The sequence below is a fragment of the Teleopsis dalmanni genome, chromosome 2, assembly GCF_002237135.1.
Source record: "Teleopsis dalmanni isolate 2A chromosome 2, ASM223713v2, whole genome shotgun sequence".
Lineage (NCBI taxonomy): Eukaryota > Metazoa > Arthropoda > Insecta > Diptera > Diopsidae > Teleopsis > Teleopsis dalmanni.
Genome location: NC_051847.1, coordinates 45,884,540 through 45,902,222, shown reverse-complemented (window position 1 = coordinate 45,902,222; position 17,683 = coordinate 45,884,540). Strand labels below are relative to the sequence as shown.

General features: G+C 30.2%; 6 protein-coding genes across 6 annotated transcripts; 3 read left to right on the top strand and 3 right to left on the bottom strand.

Annotated features, from left to right (window-relative positions):
* Window positions 1-499: 499 nt before the first annotated feature.
* Window positions 500-6,092, top strand: LOC119674454. The gene is made up of 3 exons (XM_038085593.1): window positions 500-1,044; window positions 5,175-5,349; window positions 5,478-6,092. Exons 1-3 carry the CDS (start codon window positions 500-502, stop codon window positions 6,090-6,092), a joined length of 1,335 nt encoding a protein of 444 aa, XP_037941521.1.
* Window positions 6,093-8,515: 2,423 nt separating this feature from the next.
* On the top strand, window positions 8,516-10,040 carry LOC119678680 (protein C1orf43 homolog). The gene is made up of 4 exons (XM_038090651.1): window positions 8,516-8,875; window positions 8,934-9,093; window positions 9,229-9,445; window positions 9,506-10,040. Exons 1-4 carry the CDS (start codon window positions 8,627-8,629, stop codon window positions 9,918-9,920), a joined length of 1,041 nt encoding a protein of 346 aa, XP_037946579.1. The 5' UTR covers window positions 8,516-8,626; the 3' UTR covers window positions 9,921-10,040.
* A 353-nt stretch (window positions 10,041-10,393) lies between these two features.
* On the bottom strand, window positions 10,394-11,564 carry LOC119678681 (glyceraldehyde-3-phosphate dehydrogenase-like). The gene has a single exon (XM_038090652.1). The coding sequence runs from the start codon at window positions 11,486-11,488 to the stop codon at window positions 10,484-10,486; it is 1,005 nt and encodes a 334-aa protein (XP_037946580.1). The 5' UTR covers window positions 11,489-11,564; the 3' UTR covers window positions 10,394-10,483.
* Window positions 11,565-12,414: 850 nt separating this feature from the next.
* LOC119678683 (glyceraldehyde-3-phosphate dehydrogenase-like) lies at window positions 12,415-13,451 on the top strand. Its single transcript, XM_038090654.1, has one exon. The coding sequence runs from the start codon at window positions 12,421-12,423 to the stop codon at window positions 13,423-13,425; it is 1,005 nt and encodes a 334-aa protein (XP_037946582.1). The 5' UTR covers window positions 12,415-12,420; the 3' UTR covers window positions 13,426-13,451.
* A 742-nt stretch (window positions 13,452-14,193) lies between these two features.
* Window positions 14,194-15,288, bottom strand: LOC119674453. The gene is made up of 3 exons (XM_038085592.1): window positions 15,267-15,288; window positions 14,824-15,016; window positions 14,194-14,763 (listed from the first exon to the last, which is right to left on the bottom strand). Exons 1-3 carry the CDS (start codon window positions 15,286-15,288, stop codon window positions 14,349-14,351), a joined length of 630 nt encoding a protein of 209 aa, XP_037941520.1. The 3' UTR covers window positions 14,194-14,348.
* A 184-nt stretch (window positions 15,289-15,472) lies between these two features.
* LOC119678679 lies at window positions 15,473-17,675 on the bottom strand. The gene is made up of 3 exons (XM_038090650.1): window positions 17,334-17,675; window positions 16,730-16,982; window positions 15,473-16,664 (listed from the first exon to the last, which is right to left on the bottom strand). Exons 2-3 carry the CDS (start codon window positions 16,920-16,922, stop codon window positions 15,736-15,738), a joined length of 1,122 nt encoding a protein of 373 aa, XP_037946578.1. The 5' UTR covers window positions 16,923-16,982; window positions 17,334-17,675; the 3' UTR covers window positions 15,473-15,735.
* Window positions 17,676-17,683: the final 8 nt, after the last annotated feature.

The following is a 17,683-nucleotide window of genomic DNA, read 5'->3' as shown; positions in this document are numbered from 1 at the left end:
ACCTAATCCAACAAGCACCTAATAACTTCCTGTGACGTTTTGTTGCTATACAAGTCTCCAAAATATCTTTATGATACGTCTGTATATGACGTCACTTCACATCTGGTTTTGGCACAGTAGTAGCCCTAGACTGTATTATCTATGTTGGAAAATCTCATAATTTGTGAAAACAAAAAATTATCCAAAATATTCTTATCACGATTATTATCTTTAATAAAATATAAATTAGCATATAATGCTACGCTGAACAGTACTTATAATCTTATCTCATGTAGATGACATAGAAATCTATCAAAATGGCAGAAAACGGTATGGATTGATTAGAAACAAATTAGCGCTCAGTTGATTGATAGACATCGGTAAAAAGTAAACTCCGTAACAGTTTATATAAAAAAATATATTACATAATAATAATAATTAATATTTAATTAAAATTTAAGTCATACAAACGGCGGATTGAAGTATGCAGTGCGTGGCATCACATCTTCTATTGCAGAGAATGCAGCATGAAATATATACGCCATATGGCAATTGCGTCTGGAGACGTAGTGAACCGACGGCACTGAAATTTATTATATATGCTTTCATAGTGCCAGCGTTGGCCTGTTTTGGGTTTTGTGCAAATTTCATAAATACAATCGTATTTATGCGTCCAAAAATGACACCATCCGCTTTTTCCTATTTGGCTGCAGTTTCTTGTTTAGACTGCATATCATGCCTCTTCATCACACTGACCGCACTATCACGTAGCATTTTCTATAATAGTTACTTTTGGATTGTCTATGACTTTCAGTGGCAAACTCCGCTCTTCGGTATCACAACTGGAGCAGGCAATCTGATTTTGGCTTGCCTTAGCTGTGATCGCATGGTGTATTTATGGAATGGTCTTCCAAATGGTACACCCAGATTCTGTAGACGGCGCGTCGCACGACGTATGGTCATTGTAGCCCTCATCATTTCGTTCGCAGTGAATATACCATATTTTTTCGTTTTCATTGTTAACGAGGATGGCACATTTCAGACAACCTCGTTTTATTACTCAGAGTGAGTAAGTTTTGTTGCAAATTTATTTTTTCCTTTATTATTATTTATTGTTCACTAAGCCGTTCAGTGTTTATTTTGGGGAACTATTAATAAACTTGTTGATATTACGTGCATACGAGTACACAGTAGATAAAGAGATAATATATCTTGCTATGATTTAATTATAAATAATTTACGCCAAATTATTTCAACACGAAAGGTGAAGTCAACTGTGGAAAGGAAGGAAATGGTTTTGTGTATTTAAACAAAGAATTATTTAGAAGTGTTATATACCTAAATATGTACTTGTAGCGATGCCTTTATAATATGTTTTAATAAAATAAATATGAATAACTTATTATTACAATTCAATGGAGCTCTTTATACTGTGGATCACCTAAATAGTCACAGACGCTATTGAGTAAAAGTGCTTTAGGCACTAACTCGAGTTTGATCAAGCAAAGATGAAGAAGAAGAAGAATATATCCTTTCAGTATTACCTCGAATAACAAAACTAAATAACATAAACTCAATAATTAATATTTATTCAATTAATATATATGGGTTACGGGATTTCAGCTTAACGCAGCTTGTCTCTCCATGCGCCTCTACTGCATGCGCGCCTTCTCCAGTCTCGCATATCAAGTACGTATAGTGCTCCCTCAACTTAATTACTCTACCGGAGCAAAGAATCTATAGTACAAAGAAGTGCCACGCTCATACAAACGAAATACCCACTTTATTTTGCTGGTGGATTTATAATAAATCCACCCAACCTCATGCAACAATGTTCGATCGAGTCACAACTGGTATGATGACCAGTTCAAACCTATATGTGAGTCGAGTAAGGCTGACAAAAGCCCGACTGCATTCGTATTCAATCATACATGCAACCCTCTGTATTACATTATACGCATGTTTGTATGTTTGTTCGCTGTAAAATGTTCAAACGATCAAACAGCATTTCAGTCACGAAGTCAAAATTGTGTACATTTGATAAGTTTTTGAATTTAATAGCATATGAAACAAAATTACCTGTTTGATATTGTTATGAATTGTAGTGTAAAAACACATTACAAATTTATTTATGTCTCAAATCTGATTTTTCCATTCGAGGAAGCTTTATTCTTAAATATTGTCCAAGCGCAATGTTTCCGAACCAATATCGAAATCACCAATTTTAACATTTCAATCCGGTGTAAATAGCATTCATGCGCTTCCTCAAACCAGGAAGCATTATTAGTGGATTTAGTGACTTCTATACATTTTTTCAATATAATTTTTCTTATTTTTCTAATATTTTTATTTTCTTTAAAATACTTTTCAAACACTTTTATATAAATCTTAAAAATATTTTTTAAAATAATCACAAAAAGTCACCAAAAATTCAAACTATTAAGAAATAGCTCCTTTTGAGGTAAAATATATGCACAAATGTGCAATAAAAACATACACATTAATATACTGCAGACTTAATGTCTCCAATATCACATTTGTACATACATAATGGTTTTTGTAGTGCATCATTTGTTGCAATAAAAAAAATAATATATTCTATTACTCTTTACTCCTATGATATGGGCCTTTCCAGTACAAGAATATAAAGCAACAAAGTATATCGAAAAATTATTTGAGGGATTTCTTTACCATTCACTTCGCTACTAATCAATGTATATTAATAAAATAGACAAATAAAAACAAGAAAGGCAAAAGAAACAGGCGTATAAAAACAATTGTGGGTTGCAATGAGTTTGAACTGAACATCATACCAGTTGTGACTCGATCGAACATTGTTGCATGAGGTTGGGTGGATTTATTATAAATCCACCAGCAAAATAAAGTGGGTATTTCATTTGTATGAGCGTGGCACTTCTTTGTACTATAGATTCTTTGACCGGAGACACCGTATACTGAGAAAATTTGTGGAAAATTCCAAAATCATAATAATTTATTAATGAATGTTTTCCAGTTATTTGCATAAAATACAATTATACAATAAACTAAAATTAAATATTTTAAACACAATAAAACAAATAAAAAACGTGAAATCTCATTATAGAAAAAATAGGTCTCACATCTGAAAAAAAAAATTGCATTTATGTTCAATACAATAATTATTTTCAAAAACACCACAGATGATGGAAATTCGGCAATACTTGAAACTGTGTTTTTGGTCAGCCAAAAATTCAATTAATTAATAAATAATAAAAAAATATTGTTCTTGTGATTCACTACTGTTTAGAACACCTTTCTTTTATGCCGCAATATGGATTATTTTCGAAATGACCCATCATTTTTGCGGTAAAAAAACCTTTTTTCTTACCATTTTTATAAAAATATTAACTTATGTGCATTTTTACTAAAGAACTTTCCCACTATCCTGTAATTGTCCATATGCCTCTAAGTACGGGGTTTTTGAATTCGAAAAAAAAATTGTGAAAAACGCCATTTATCAGAAATCAGGAGAATTCAATGAGATAATATTATACAAGATATATTTTTCTAAGCCAAAGAACATCGACAGCAATCAAAACAAGTGAAGTATGTGACTGATGAAAAGTGATATACCTAGTAGACGCAAAACTGCGGTCACATTAAATGGAATTATAAACTTTATAATATGGGTCATAATGACTTCTGTTGTTATTTTAAGTCAGAATGCGAATGGATTGGGTCATATTGAAATAGATGGAGTTGAAAGTCAAGAAATTGAAGGAGTTTGAGCATTATGTTTCGAATAATACTACGTCATAAGTAATATGTTAACGTTAATGATGTCGGGATAATCTTACAACGTATCATCTCTGGTTTTTACAATCCAACCTCGGGTGCACTATTTTTCTCATTCTTTATGTTGATATGTATTTCTATTTTCCTGAGCTCTTCATCAACGACTTTTATTCACCTCAGTCACATTCTTCCACATTTACGGCTTCTAGGAAAATATGCTGTTCTTTTTCTACTAAGAATGTTGTCTTTCTAAATATTTAAATATCATATGGTTTTCGAATATTTGCTGTTATATGAACACTTATTTGTTGAGTAAACTGGGTAGACTTTGATATGATTTTTATATTCGAATATAAATACGCAATATATTCGAATATTTTCTGTCAACAAAAATTTGTATGTTAGTAAAAATATAATAGTATTTGTCAAAATCTTGACAATGTTTTTCTAGTGTAAACACAGTGTTTAATTTTAATTCTCGAACTCGGATAAACTCAAGCTATTCGAGCTGCTTCAATTTCACAATATTCGAACACGTTGAAGCACCTACAGTAAAACAAGAACTTGATAGTTACATCTATATTTTTTTCTTCTATTAATTCAACATTTTTAGTCAAAATTATTTTAAAATCAGAAAATGCAATCTTTAAAAAAAACATAACATTACATAAATGTTCAAACAGTAAATTTTTAAATTTATATACATATATATAATTATGATATAATCATCAGTGAATAACTTTCTAAAGACTCCAAATATTAAACTTGTATTCTATAGAATGAGAAAAGCAGATTCACGTTTTAGACAACCGATCTCAAGCTATACTTGACTTGTCAATATTACCATGTGGTATTATATTATTTCATTAACAAATTGTATTGCTATATTAAACTAAAACCCGATTGACGGCAAATGCCATAATCGTATAAGGATAAAATTAGATATTATGTAAATGAAGTTAGGTTTTTCTTATTAGTTTTCTTATAATTATTTATAATATTTATGTTTTATATATTATAAATTATTGAAAATGTTAATTTTGTAAATGTAAATATGACCTAAATTTAATAAAAGAAATACTACTACTATTAAACTAAAACGAACGCATAAACCGCAGCTGTACATAATCTAATTAATTATAATATTATTTTGTTTTAATTTAACTTATTTAGGGCAAAAATAAATAAGACTATTTACTAACTCTGTACATATATTGATAAAAAATAAATTATACGCAAAAGTTCACCAAATAGAGACTTACTCTATTAAATACCCTTATTATTTATATGTTAAAAAGTTAAGTATTGTAGCAAAAAAAATAATCACATTCATAATATCTTATAATCTATAAAAACTTAAATGATTCACTTCAATATAACATATAAAATAATTATTCATATAAACATTTTTTCTCTTTCAGATTCTATAAAATCCATAACTGGTTTACTTTTATTTTATTAGGAATATTACCGGCTGTATTTTTACTCATCGGGAATGCAGTCATTGTCATAGCTTTTCGTCGTTGGAACAAGAAAAGCAAACTATGCCAAAATGCTAACGGAAGATCATCGAAATGTACTCAAAAGCGCTATAAAGTCAGTAATATTTTTAAAATCTATTTAGTTTATATATATATAGACATTATAGAACTCATTATTTATATCTCAAAGTATATGTCTTTGCACTTGAACGATTTTTTCTTTGACTCCATACCTATTTACAGCATCAAACAAGACTCACCATCAGTATTGTCATAGTCATCACTTTGTACCTGGTAGGTGAGATTCCAGCTCATATGACATCACGTAAAAGTGCCTTGAATTTGCTTTTCGGAGGCGATATAACAAAAGTAAATTTGAAAGTTATGGAGAACATGGAGGTTATCTGTTTAACATTGAATGCATTGCAACTAAGCATGAATATAATCGTCTATGCTGTGATTAATCCATCGTTTATGCCGGAATTCTTTGCATGTTTACGTAGTACATCTGATGTTTGTTGTGATATATTTTGTTTCACTGGAATTATAAAGTATTGTTATAAGCGCTACCAAAGAAATAAACCCAAAACTCTTAGAAGCACACAAAGAACCAAGGCCTCCCCAGTCACTAATTGCAATGAAATTGAAAACAACACTGGACATATATCACCCACAGAGGAAAATAATGAAAGTGGTTTAGGTATTATGTCTAATGACGAGACATCCCTGCGACGTGTCAGTAGTTGGAAACGTTCTAGTTCTTTAGGAAATCTTGCATATGATAATTATGGATTAGAAATTGAATTACCAACCGAAGAAGAGCACAACAAATCAAAAAGACATTCAATAGCTCTGTAGATTTTTATTATTTTATAATAAATAAATTTACTTATTTATGTAATTAATTAAACAATTTATTAAGTAAAAATAGTTTAATAGAAGTATTATTTCTCTATTAATATTCCGTAACTATCAAACCATTCTACCGGTTTTGAATTATTTCTTCGCGGAACAATTTCGTATTCAGTTAGTAGGCGCTTCCATTCTTTATTCGCAAACTTTCGGGCCTCAGCCATATTTCTGAACATTAGCGCATATGGATCCGTTTTCTTAATTTTGTGGATTAAAAGTGCAAAACTTTCTTCAGTGTTATTTTTAGAGCCGCCCGATTGTTTGTGTAAATTAAACAAAAAAGTTGGTTTCTCTGATGTGTACTCGATCGTGTCAATCGAATCGTTAAACTTTGGTGGACTTAGTTTCGTAATGAGGCCACCACTATTTGCTATTATTTTGCAATTGCAAATTATGATTATTAGAAGAAACTTTAAACATGCGAACTTCATTTTCAATTTTTAACTACAATTTAATTTCAAAAATATTTTAACTAATATTTTGATATATTTTTTTTTTTTGACTCATTCAGAATATTTAATATTTACTTAACACAAGTGTTTTCTTATTTTACAAAGAGCAGATCCGACGTACATATGTATATGCTCATTTAGAAGAATAGTTTATGTCCAATTTATGTTATTTATATATTTATTTTTATATTTATTTTTATAATTAACATAGCTGAATTCCCAACTCAAAATTCCCAAAAAATTTCATGAATTACTTCAGAAATTTTGAAAAATAAATGTATTCATTATCCAATCCTCCAAACTTTTTAGAATCGGATTTGTTTATAACCATTTTATTCACCAGATTGATTACTGGAATCATTTATACAGAAAAAAATAGAAAAGAGCGAAATCAAGCGATTTCATTGGCTGTTTGATGGTATTCGTACTGTGCTTTGTCAAAAACTCGCTAATGAAGATAGCTTAGAGCGAAAGTTAATAGTATGAATAAGTCTAGTATGAATAAGTCTATTATGAATACCTTAAATTGTTTGTATGTCACGCATTGTTAGAATGATAACTTCCAACACAGTAGACGAAATGGCAAACCGCAAATTATCTGAAACGGACCATGAACACCGAATCAAGAAGTTTCGATATTTAATCGACATATTCTTGCTACGATATTTACCAAATACTAGTAAAAAATGTAACTTCGATGTTAACAATTTCAGTAGCCCTACGAATACTACCGTATGTACTACTATAAAGTTCTTTAATAATTTAATAAATAAATAATTAATAAATAAATAATTAATAAAATTTGCTATTATTTTAATGTCGTGTTGTTACATAGAAACATTTCGTAATTATCATGTTAACGAATGGTCCTTTTTAACAAAAAAATATGTTTTGATACATGGAATTATATTATATATAAAATTAACTTAATCACAGTTTCCTAGACCCCGCAACGAATTTTGTTAAATTTACTATTTTGAGTAACCAGTGCCACCTAGAAACAACTAATAAATTAATCACGCATAACTATTAACAACAACTACCATATACGCGCAATATATTTATAATTTGCTATTTTAAAGCCTGATATTTCGGGAATTATTAGCACTACGATATATAACTTAACTATAAAAGTTTTTCAGAATAATCAATTTTACTTCACTAATCCTTCACTAAATTGAGGAACCAAGGAAGCTGTAATAATGACATATTTTGCTTTTATTATGATCAAATTTTCCTTATACTATATAATCTTTAAAAATCAATAACCTCAGAGCGAAGGACCTACCAGTTCAGTTCCTTATTCATAGTTAACTTTAAAATCAATTTTAGTGTTAACTAACAAATAAATAAATAATATAAATAAACTTTTTCAAAACTTCAATCATATGAAAATAATAATAAAATTTCTAACAAGAAAATTTCATCTCTATAAGCGGCGAATTTAAAAATACGTTTACTACGAAAAGAAATTTGCTGGTATGTTTTAATTTAAATTGTAAGGTATATAACCATTAATATATATAATTTTTAGTGAAAAATACAATATTATACACTCATAAATTTTTATAAAGTTTGAAAATGTTCTAGTCTCAGTAAATGTTACAGGTTTAGTACATCGATTACAATTCTGCCTCACATAAATTGCGAATCTTAATATTTGTCGAATTGTTCAACTAACGAAATTTAATAGATCTGTAACACAATTTGTCAAAATATTTTGCAGCACTGCCTAACATATCAATTATACTAAATGTCAATTATCAGACATGTCGCCGTCTGATATTTTACAGAAGATAAAAATAACAAACCTGTTTTTTTGCTATCTATGTAAAACACAATTTTTAACATTAACAATAGTATTTTGACATTTCGTTTTACAAAACAGAAGCGAAAAGGCACAAAGCAATTAAAAATAAAAACATACAACAAGAGTTTTGCTTAACAATAAAAATCAAGTCAAATTATATCATTAAATAAAATGCAGTTAATTTTAGAACACTAGTATGTTTACTAAATAAAATTTGAATGTTTACAAAATACATATTTGAAAACGCCAAACAACGTTCTCCCTTTGGAGCACCATTTTCCAATATATACGGTGAAAAAACAATCACCAAAATGGAGCAACTATCGGGTGTTATGATTATAATTATAATTGGTGGTGGAGTATTAACATTTGTTATGCTATTCATATTTGCCAAAAGACAAATTATGCGTTTTACTTTGAGAAGTCGCCGAGGGCCACATGTACCAGTCGGTACTGATGCAAAAAAAGTATTGTCCCATAAATTTGTAATCACATTTCTTTTAATCCATTTATATCACATTTAAGGCACTGAGGCGTGAAATAGAGCGTCGCTTAGATTGTATACCAAAAATAACACAAGAACCAAAATTATTGTGGGATGACGACAAATACATTTTACAACCCGATAAGCCACTACCACCCTACTATTATCGTATGCAGGCTGTGGATGATGTTAAATCTTTAGGTAATATAATAATTCCTAAATTAAAAATTACATATCAGTTTAAAAAGCGTTATTTAAACACTAAAAATCACCTTCATTATCGAAATGTTAACCAACTTATGTACTAGTGAATGTATTCATTTTTTCTATTTGTAGAAAAAGAAATACATAAAAGCGATGGAAGTACACGGCATGCCTATGATAGCTTACGTGCATTTTTACTAACAACATTATCGGCCACACTGAATGGCTCCGGTCAACGTATGATACACCAATTTTGTGATATGTACGAACATGCAAGACATGATCCAAACGAATTTGGAAGCGAAGAATATGATTCATATCATCGCCTATTGTTAAAATTAATTGATGCGTAAGTTTATAAATAAAATGTGTGGTAATAGTTAAAAAATATAATTTTATACTATTTCAGTGCAAAACAACTTAAAAATTTAGCTAATTCACGTAAAACATCACCTGCACGTACACCAAAAAAACAAACTAAAATGCATTCATTATTGGATCCAGCGAGACTAAGACCACCACCTTTAACTAATTCTTCCAATAGCGGTGTTAATATACCACCCAGTAGTGATCTTACCGCCGGACAGCATTCCAAAGTCAATTTAACATTAGGCCTACATGGTTGCGATGACGCTCCAGAAGTAACGCCAAGCTCTTTACATTTACAACCAACAACTGAACGTGATATTATAATACGTAATCGTATAAAAACACCCACACTGGAAGATAAAGATGAAGATATAACTAGCGCAGATCCAGATGATAATGAAATTCGAAGCATATCATCATTACATCAATTCCAAGGTAGTGCAAGTGTTGTTTGATTGTATATGCACGCGAGGCACTTGATCAAGGATATAAAAGCAACTAAACAGTTTTCCCTTAAATAAAAATTGTAATATTTAATAAAAGCATACTTCCTCCGCGGGTAATAAGTTATAATTATTGACGAAATATTCAATTAGTTAAATATAATGTACCAATAAGATTAATCGCAATTTTAATTTAATAAAATAAACCAAAAACTAGTTTGTAAATAAATGTTTATTAAATAAATAATTAGTACGCAAATTTCAAAGTCTAAACATAACATGATATACACATGTAGACACATTTATACATATGTTTATATATATATATTTAATTATAGATATATATATATTTTTATATATAGATTTGGATACATAACATAACATGAAGTGTACATGTAAACATAGTTATATAAATATATACATATAGATATAGATACGTCTGGAATTAAATATACTTATATTTTTTTATTTTTTAAAGACTTAAAGGAATTTTTATATATTTTTATTATTATCAATATTTTTTAAGTGCATAAAAAATATATTTAGTTTTCCACACTGTGAATTTAAATACAACTTTAGCAGTTACCATCTTTTTTCGCCATAAATTGTAATAAATCCAGAAGCCGACAAGAGTAACCATATTCATTATCATACCAAGAGATTAACTTCACGAAGCAATCATTTAATGCTATACTTGCTTTCGAATCAAAAATCGAGGACCGCTTATCTGTAGTAAAGTCACTGGACACAACATCATCATTGGCGAAGCCTAATATACCTTTCAATTCATTTTCTGAAGCCATACGTATTAGTTCTTTAACACATTCTATATTAGCGGGTTTTCCCAAACGGCATGTTAAATCAACCACAGACACATCCGCACATGGTACGCGAAAGGCCATACCAGTAAGTTTTCCATTGAGTTCAGGTATAACCTTACCAACAGCTTTTGCAGCGCCAGTTGAAGCAGGTATAATATTCCCGAAGCAACTGCGTGCACTACGCCAATTCTTTCCTGTGCCATCCACACATTTTTGACTTCCAGTTGCTGCATGCACTGTAGTCATAAGTCCTTCAACAATTTCAAAGTTTTCATGAACAACTTTTGCCAAAGGCGCCAAACAGTTCGTTGTGCATGATGCATTAGAAACGATCGTAATATCGCTTTTGTATTTATCCAAATTGACTCCGCATACGAACATTGGGGCATCTTCGGATGGTGCAGATATAATAACCTTTTTTGCACCATTTTTCAAATGCACTTCAGCAGCTTTCTTTGTCTTGAATATACCAGTGCATTCTGCCACGTAGTCCACATTAACTTCACACCATTTTACTTTTTCTGGATCTTTTTCATTAAAAATCTTTATTTTCACATCATTTACAATCAAACAATTTTTTGTAATGCATATTTTTTTATTGTAAACTCCATGCACACTATCATATCTTAGCAAATAAGCCATGTACTCCACATTCGCCCCAGGATCATTGATAGCTCCGACTGGCATATTTCGATCAAGGGCTTCGCGCAGCACCAAACGACCAATGCGCCCAAAACCATTTATCCCTATTGTGGGCATCTTTGAATTTAATTAAAATATAAATGTAAAAAATAAAAAATAAAAAAAAGGAATAAAAAAAATATGCGGTTTATATTCAAAGAAATTGATATGAATTTATTTCGAACAAAAAACAAAATTTAATAATAAAATAATTATAATATATGAACGCCTACTACAGTTTTAAAAGTTAATTATTTATTTTTTACACATTTAAAAAAACAATAATTCTTCTTGTCCATCACAGCTTCTGTAGAATGAGACTCAATGGTGGAAAGTGCAAGCAATTCTGCCAGTAGAGATTATGGATGTCAATTTAAAGTAAGCTTTCGTTAAGATTGAAGTGACAAAGTATTTTTAAAAATGGAAACAATAACTGAGTCTGTATAATAACAAAAACATTAAACATTAGAGAAAAGTGATCTTGTCACATGAGTCGAAATTCCAGTAATCTGTTTTAATTCTACGGTAACACAATAGGCATAAAGCTCTTATTACAGTAGATCCGCCCAAGTGATCACAGATACTATTGAATACAAGAATACTAATTCGCGTCTCATCAAGCAAATAAAAAAGTAAAAAAAATTTCATTAAATCGGGAATGGAGTTTCAATTGCGGCACATGACTGACCACACATATATGTACATGTTCCTACTATTTTCGTCATAGATCTATCAAGTTTAAGGACATTATTACACAAAAGTGTCCACTACTCCTAATAAAAAACTACTTTAGCTATATTTTTTGCGGATTTCCCTTACCTCTAACAGAATTGCTTGCACTTTCCATCGTTGAGTCTCTTTCTACAGAAAATGTGATGGACAAAAAGAATTATTGTTTTTTTAAATGTGTAAAAAATATTTAATTAACTTTTAAAACTGTAGTAGGCGTTCATTAATTATTATTATTTTATTATTAAATATTTACATTTAGATTTTAATCAAATTTAAAGATGCCCACAATTGGTATAAATGGTTTTGGGCGCATTGGTCGTATGGTACTGCGTGAAGCCCTTGATCGAGGTATGCCAGTCGGAGCTATCAATGATCCTGGGGCGATGGTGGACTACATGGCTTATTTGCTAAGATATGATAGTGTGCATGGAGTTTACAATAAAAAAATATGTATTGCGAAAAATTGTTTGATTGTAAATGATGTAAAAATAAAGATTTTTAATGAAAGAGATATGAAAAAAGTTAAATGGGGCGACGTTAATGTGGACTACGTGGCAGAATGCACTGGTATATTCAAGACAAAGAAAGCTGCTGAAGTGCATTTGCAAAATGGTGCAAAAAAGGTTATTATATCTGCACCATCCGAAGATGCCCCAATGTTCGTATGCGGAGTCAATTTGGATAAATACAAAAGCGATATTACGATCGTTTCTAATGCATCATGCACAACGAACTGTTTGGCGCCTTTGGCGAAAGTTATTCATGAAAATTTTGAAATGGTTGAAGGACTTATGACTACAGTGCATGCAGCAACTGGAGGTCAAAAATGTGTTGATGGCACAGGAAAAGACTGGCGTAGTGCACGCAGTTGCTTTGGGAATATTATACCTAACCCAACTGGCGCTGCAAAAGCTGTTGGTAAGGTTATACCTGAACTCAATGGAAAACTTACTGGTATGGCCTTTCGTGTACCATGTGCGGATGTGTCTGTGGTTGATTTAACATGTCGTTTGGGAAAACCCGCTAATATGGAATGTATAAAAGAACTAATACGTATGGCTTCAGAAAATGAATTGAAAGGTATATTAGGCTTCGCCGATGATGATGTTGTGTCTAGTGACTTTACTAATGATAAACGGTCGTCAATTTTTGATTCGAAGGCAAGTATAGCATTAAATGATTCCTTCGTGAAGTTAATCTCTTGGTATGATAACGAATATGGTTACTCTTGTCGGCTTTTGGATTTATTACAATTTATGGCGAAAAAAGATGGTATCTGCTAAAGTTGTATTTAATTTCAGTTTGGGAAACTAAATACATATACTTTTCTATGCACTTAAAAAGAAAAATATATGTATATTTAATTATATTATTTAAATGAAAATTGCAATTAATCTTATTGGTACATTATATTTAACTCATTGAATATTTCATCAATATTTTATATGATTAAATGAAATTTCGTTAACAATTTAATTTTATATGATTTATTTAATTAATAATAATAAGAACTTGAACATGTATTTAATTGTTTGTATATTAAAAAAAAAACTATAATTAGATATTTAAAAACATGGTGTTTATAAATATCAAAATATCATATCATGGCTAGTACAGGTCATAGTACTGTCTTCACTGCCATACATATTATTATCATTTGCACTAACAACAACTGTGGTTGGGCTACTGCCGGTATTCGCTCACCTCTTAATAGGCAAATCTCATATATTTGTATGAGACTAGTATAAAATTTCATAAAAAATCAAATTTATAATAATTTGGAAGAACTTGTGCATTGCATAAGCACACGAAGCCAATCATATATTTTAGGAAAAGGGAATACAAACGCAAAGACTAGGTGTTTGAATTTGTGTGTCCATTCAACGCTAAATAAGTACACTCAGCAGCTCTTTTGTATGTTTCCAACACTTAAGATCATTGTGTTATACGCAGCTTTTGCTTGCCTTAATTGTTCCACAATTTAAAGCTGATTGTGCTTTTAGCTGGCTACTCGAGCTGACTACCATGAAATCAAAGGGAGTAATTTTTTTGCTCTGCATTTGCAATCTGTATATTATTTGTCTGTGGTATAACTTATTACATGCGGAGGAAGTATAGTTTTTATTAAATATTACAATTTTTATTTAAGGGAAAACTGTTTAGTTGCTTTTATATCCTTGATCAAGTGCCTCGCGTGCATATACAATCAAACAACACTTGCACTACCTTGGAATTGATGCAATGATGATATGCTTCGAATTTCATTATCATCTGGATCTGCGCTAGTTATATCTTCATCTTTATCTTCCAGTGTGGGTGTTTTTATACGATTACGTATTATAATATCACGTTCAGTTGTTGGTTGTAAATGTAAAGAGCTTGGCGTTACTTCTGGAGCGTCATCGCAACCATGTAGGCCTAATGTTAAATTGACTTTGGAATGCTGTCCGGCGGTAAGATCACTACTGGGTGGTATATTAACACCGCTATTGGAAGAATTAGTTAAAGGTGGTGGTCTTAGTCTTGCTGGATCCAATAATGAATGCATTTTAGTTTGTTTTTTTGGTGTACGTGCAGGTGATGTTTTACGTGAATTAGCTAAATTTTTAAGTTGTTTTGCACTGAAATAGTATAAAATTATATTTTTTAACTAATCCTACACATTTTATTTATAAACTTACGCATCAATTAATTTTAATAATAGGCGATGATATGAATCATATTCTTCGCTTCCAAATTCATTTGGATCATGTCTTGCATGTTCGTACATATCACAAAATTGATGTATCATATGTTGACCGGAGCCATTCAGTGTGGCCGATAATGTTGTTAGTAAAAATGCACGTAAGCTATCATTCCATACATTATATTTTGCTAATGATTCACATTTTTCATCTCATCAAAGGTTGTAACTCCACTCATATATCGCTTCTGTAAATTACCACAAAATCCTACTTTTTAAATAATTGTGAATTATAAACAAAATAAAGGAACAAGAATGGTCGGGTCTATGTCACGTAGCCGCTCATCAATTTCGACCAAGTGCCGTTCACCTTCCCCTAAAGGAGCTACACAGTCCCCGCTACAAATGCAAAAAAAGAGACAAATTTTATTATATTTTTACATGTAACTTTATTTACACACATGTATATAGATGATAAATAAGTATTTTGTATTAAAAATACATTTATTATGTAAAATAAAATCATTATTTTAACATTTAAATATAAATAAGTAATTCTAACATATCAATATAATTATTAGGTTGTATAAATAAACAAATAATTTAACAAATAATATTTAAAAAATTTTGGCAATACAATAATAGAATATAATCTTGCAGAATAAAGATGAGCCAAACAAATTTGTACCTTGCCAGATAAATTTTTAACTACGGACAAGAAATACTGTTATATAAAAATGAACGATTGGGTTATTAAAAAATATTGAAATTCTTAACAATTTATCTGAAACAGACTTTTAATAATTTCTTAAACATGTCATAATATAATACTTAAAAATAATGCTTATTAATTGTACAACATTTAAAAATTATTTACAATACCAAGTAATAATTCTGCAACAAAATGATTTCATATTGCTTGCAGTTGTGTCAAGAAATTAATTAAAAAACTATGTCGCTCCTGTATTTCTTGAATAGTTCTATTGGTCAGTTTTTCGCTTATACGCTTATACAGATCATCTTTTTGTAGCGATGACATTTCAACTAAAATAATTTTATCTTCATCGCGGGTCCAGGATGCGCTATTAGTTGTTTTTTTATCAGTCGTTTCTTTTTCGGTAAGTATTTTACCTTTATCCGATCCAGTAGCTAAGGTAGCCACTACGTCCAAATTAGAATCTTTATCACTGTTGCACGATTCTGTTTCATGTTTATTTGTTTCTGTTTGCTTACAGGGTGATGAATATGAACAAGTCGAGCTTTCGGACAAAAATTCCATATCAGAAAAAACTTCAGTTTTTGGTATAATTTGAGCATAGTCCACACTATCAGCGGAAATACCCGTATTTATTTTACTTTGTGTATTTACTAATATGTCATAGTGCTGTTGGCATTCGAGATCTTCATGTTCATCATTGTTATGTTCAGTTCCATCACCACTGTTAACTAAATCTTTTAGTTTTTTTGCACAAGCAATAGCTGAACTTGTGCTCGGTAATATAACGAAAGGCCTTGTTTCTGTTTGTGTTCTAATGGGTGACTTGCATTTTTTCGTAGGTGATTTTCGTTTCTCACGTGCAGTATTGGTTATGTTTGTTGTTGTGGATGTTTTAGGCGAATGCTTTCTGGGAGATAATTTGCTTTCATCGTTTGTAATTAATGAAGTTTTCTTCGCATTAGGCTGATGAACTTGAGTATGCCCAGTATTTGGTGTGCTTGTCATTGCTGCATAATAATTGGGATTGAGACGTAATGTATGTGCGTGTAAAGTGGCGCTATCACAGATTTCTGTTGGGGTTGAGAAAAATTCCTTTTGATCGACTATATCAATTATAAGATCTTGAAAGAAAATGATATTATTGAGAATGTTTTATTAAATATATAGAATTTATGTTTTTCATTACTGTCAGTTATATCCTCTTCGATTTTGCAGTTAGAAATTTCGTTGGCATTTTTTGAAACTTCATTATCGGGATTTGGATTTGCTGCTAATTGTTTTTCACATTCGGCAGAAATAGCGTGTACACACCCAATATTTTGTACTGGAGTATCATCATTATCACTGTCCGCATCAGCATTACTGTACTTAGTAGCCATAAATGTTAGTTTGGCCGGCAATGCAATCTTTCCACCATAAAATATACGTCCGTTTATATACTATAAATTAAAATATTCAATTAATAATAAACAAATGTATTTGTATTTGCTATAAATATATTTCACATATTATAATATATACATAAATATATTAAATATGTATAACAAACGCATAAATATATATAATGTTTATATAAACACACATAATATATAAATAAATGTATTATATATATATATACATGCACTTATAAATGTATATAAATACATTTATAAATATATATTAATACATTTATTATATTCATAAATATGTACACGTTATATTATTATATCAGATCAAATAAACATAATCACTAACAAAAACAATATAGATGTGATTGTTTTTAGGTTACCAAAGGTGACCTATATACTTACTCGTAGTTGACATGCTGGTGGTTGATCATTATTTGGCGAATCAAGTAAATCCGAAATGGTTTCATAAAACTCTCCATTCTGATTATTCTCAATATCTTTTAAATTAACATGTTCCGTTGATGTGTACAGACTTTCTGGAGGTTTTGCATCAGGAAATTGTTTCAAAAACCAATCAATCAAAAACTGATTGCCTCTAAGTAGGGGCACAATTCTTGTTTCAATTTGTTTAATTGTGACATTTTTATCTTCTGCTAATTCATTCAAGCAATTATAAATCTTACGTATTTGTGCTGGTTGCTTGCTAAAATATATATTTAATTTATTAACAAAAGTTGTAATATTAGTTATCA

Excerpts from the sequence above, each read along its gene's own strand:
- LOC119674454 (XM_038085593.1), top strand. The coding sequence starts at position 500 with ATGCAGCATGAAATATATACGCCATATGGCAATTGCGTCTGGAGACGT. Across the intron at positions 1,045-5,174 it reads ACCTCGTTTTATTACTCAGA|ATTCTATAAAATCCATAACT; the intron begins GTGAGTAAGTTT and ends TTTCTCTTTCAG. Across the intron at positions 5,350-5,477 it reads GTACTCAAAAGCGCTATAAA|CATCAAACAAGACTCACCAT; the intron begins GTCAGTAATATT and ends ACCTATTTACAG.
- LOC119678680 (XM_038090651.1), top strand. The coding sequence starts at position 8,627 with ATGTTTACAAAATACATATTTGAAAACGCCAAACAACGTTCTCCCTTT. Across the intron at positions 8,876-8,933 it reads TCGGTACTGATGCAAAAAAA|GCACTGAGGCGTGAAATAGA; the intron begins GTATTGTCCCAT and ends ATCACATTTAAG. Across the intron at positions 9,094-9,228 it reads GGATGATGTTAAATCTTTAG|AAAAAGAAATACATAAAAGC; the intron begins GTAATATAATAA and ends TTCTATTTGTAG.
- LOC119678681 (XM_038090652.1), bottom strand. The coding sequence starts at position 11,488 with ATGCCCACAATAGGGATAAATGGTTTTGGGCGCATTGGTCGTTTGGTG.
- LOC119678683 (XM_038090654.1), top strand. The coding sequence starts at position 12,421 with ATGCCCACAATTGGTATAAATGGTTTTGGGCGCATTGGTCGTATGGTA.
- LOC119674453 (XM_038085592.1), bottom strand. The coding sequence starts at position 15,288 with ATGTGTGTAAATAAAGTTACAT. Across the intron at positions 15,017-15,266 it reads GTGTGTAAATAAAGTTACAT|CAAAATATAATGTATGGAAT; the intron begins GTAAAAATATAA and ends GTGAATCATTAG. Across the intron at positions 14,764-14,823 it reads TTATTAAAATTAATTGATGC|TGCAAAACAACTTAAAAATT; the intron begins GTAAGTTTATAA and ends ATACTATTTCAG.
- LOC119678679 (XM_038090650.1), bottom strand. The coding sequence starts at position 16,922 with ATGGCTACTAAGTACAGTAATGCTGATGCGGACAGTGATAATGATGAT. Across the intron at positions 16,665-16,729 it reads CGAAGAGGATATAACTGACA|ATCTTATAATTGATATAGTC; the intron begins GTAATGAAAAAC and ends TTTTCTTTCAAG.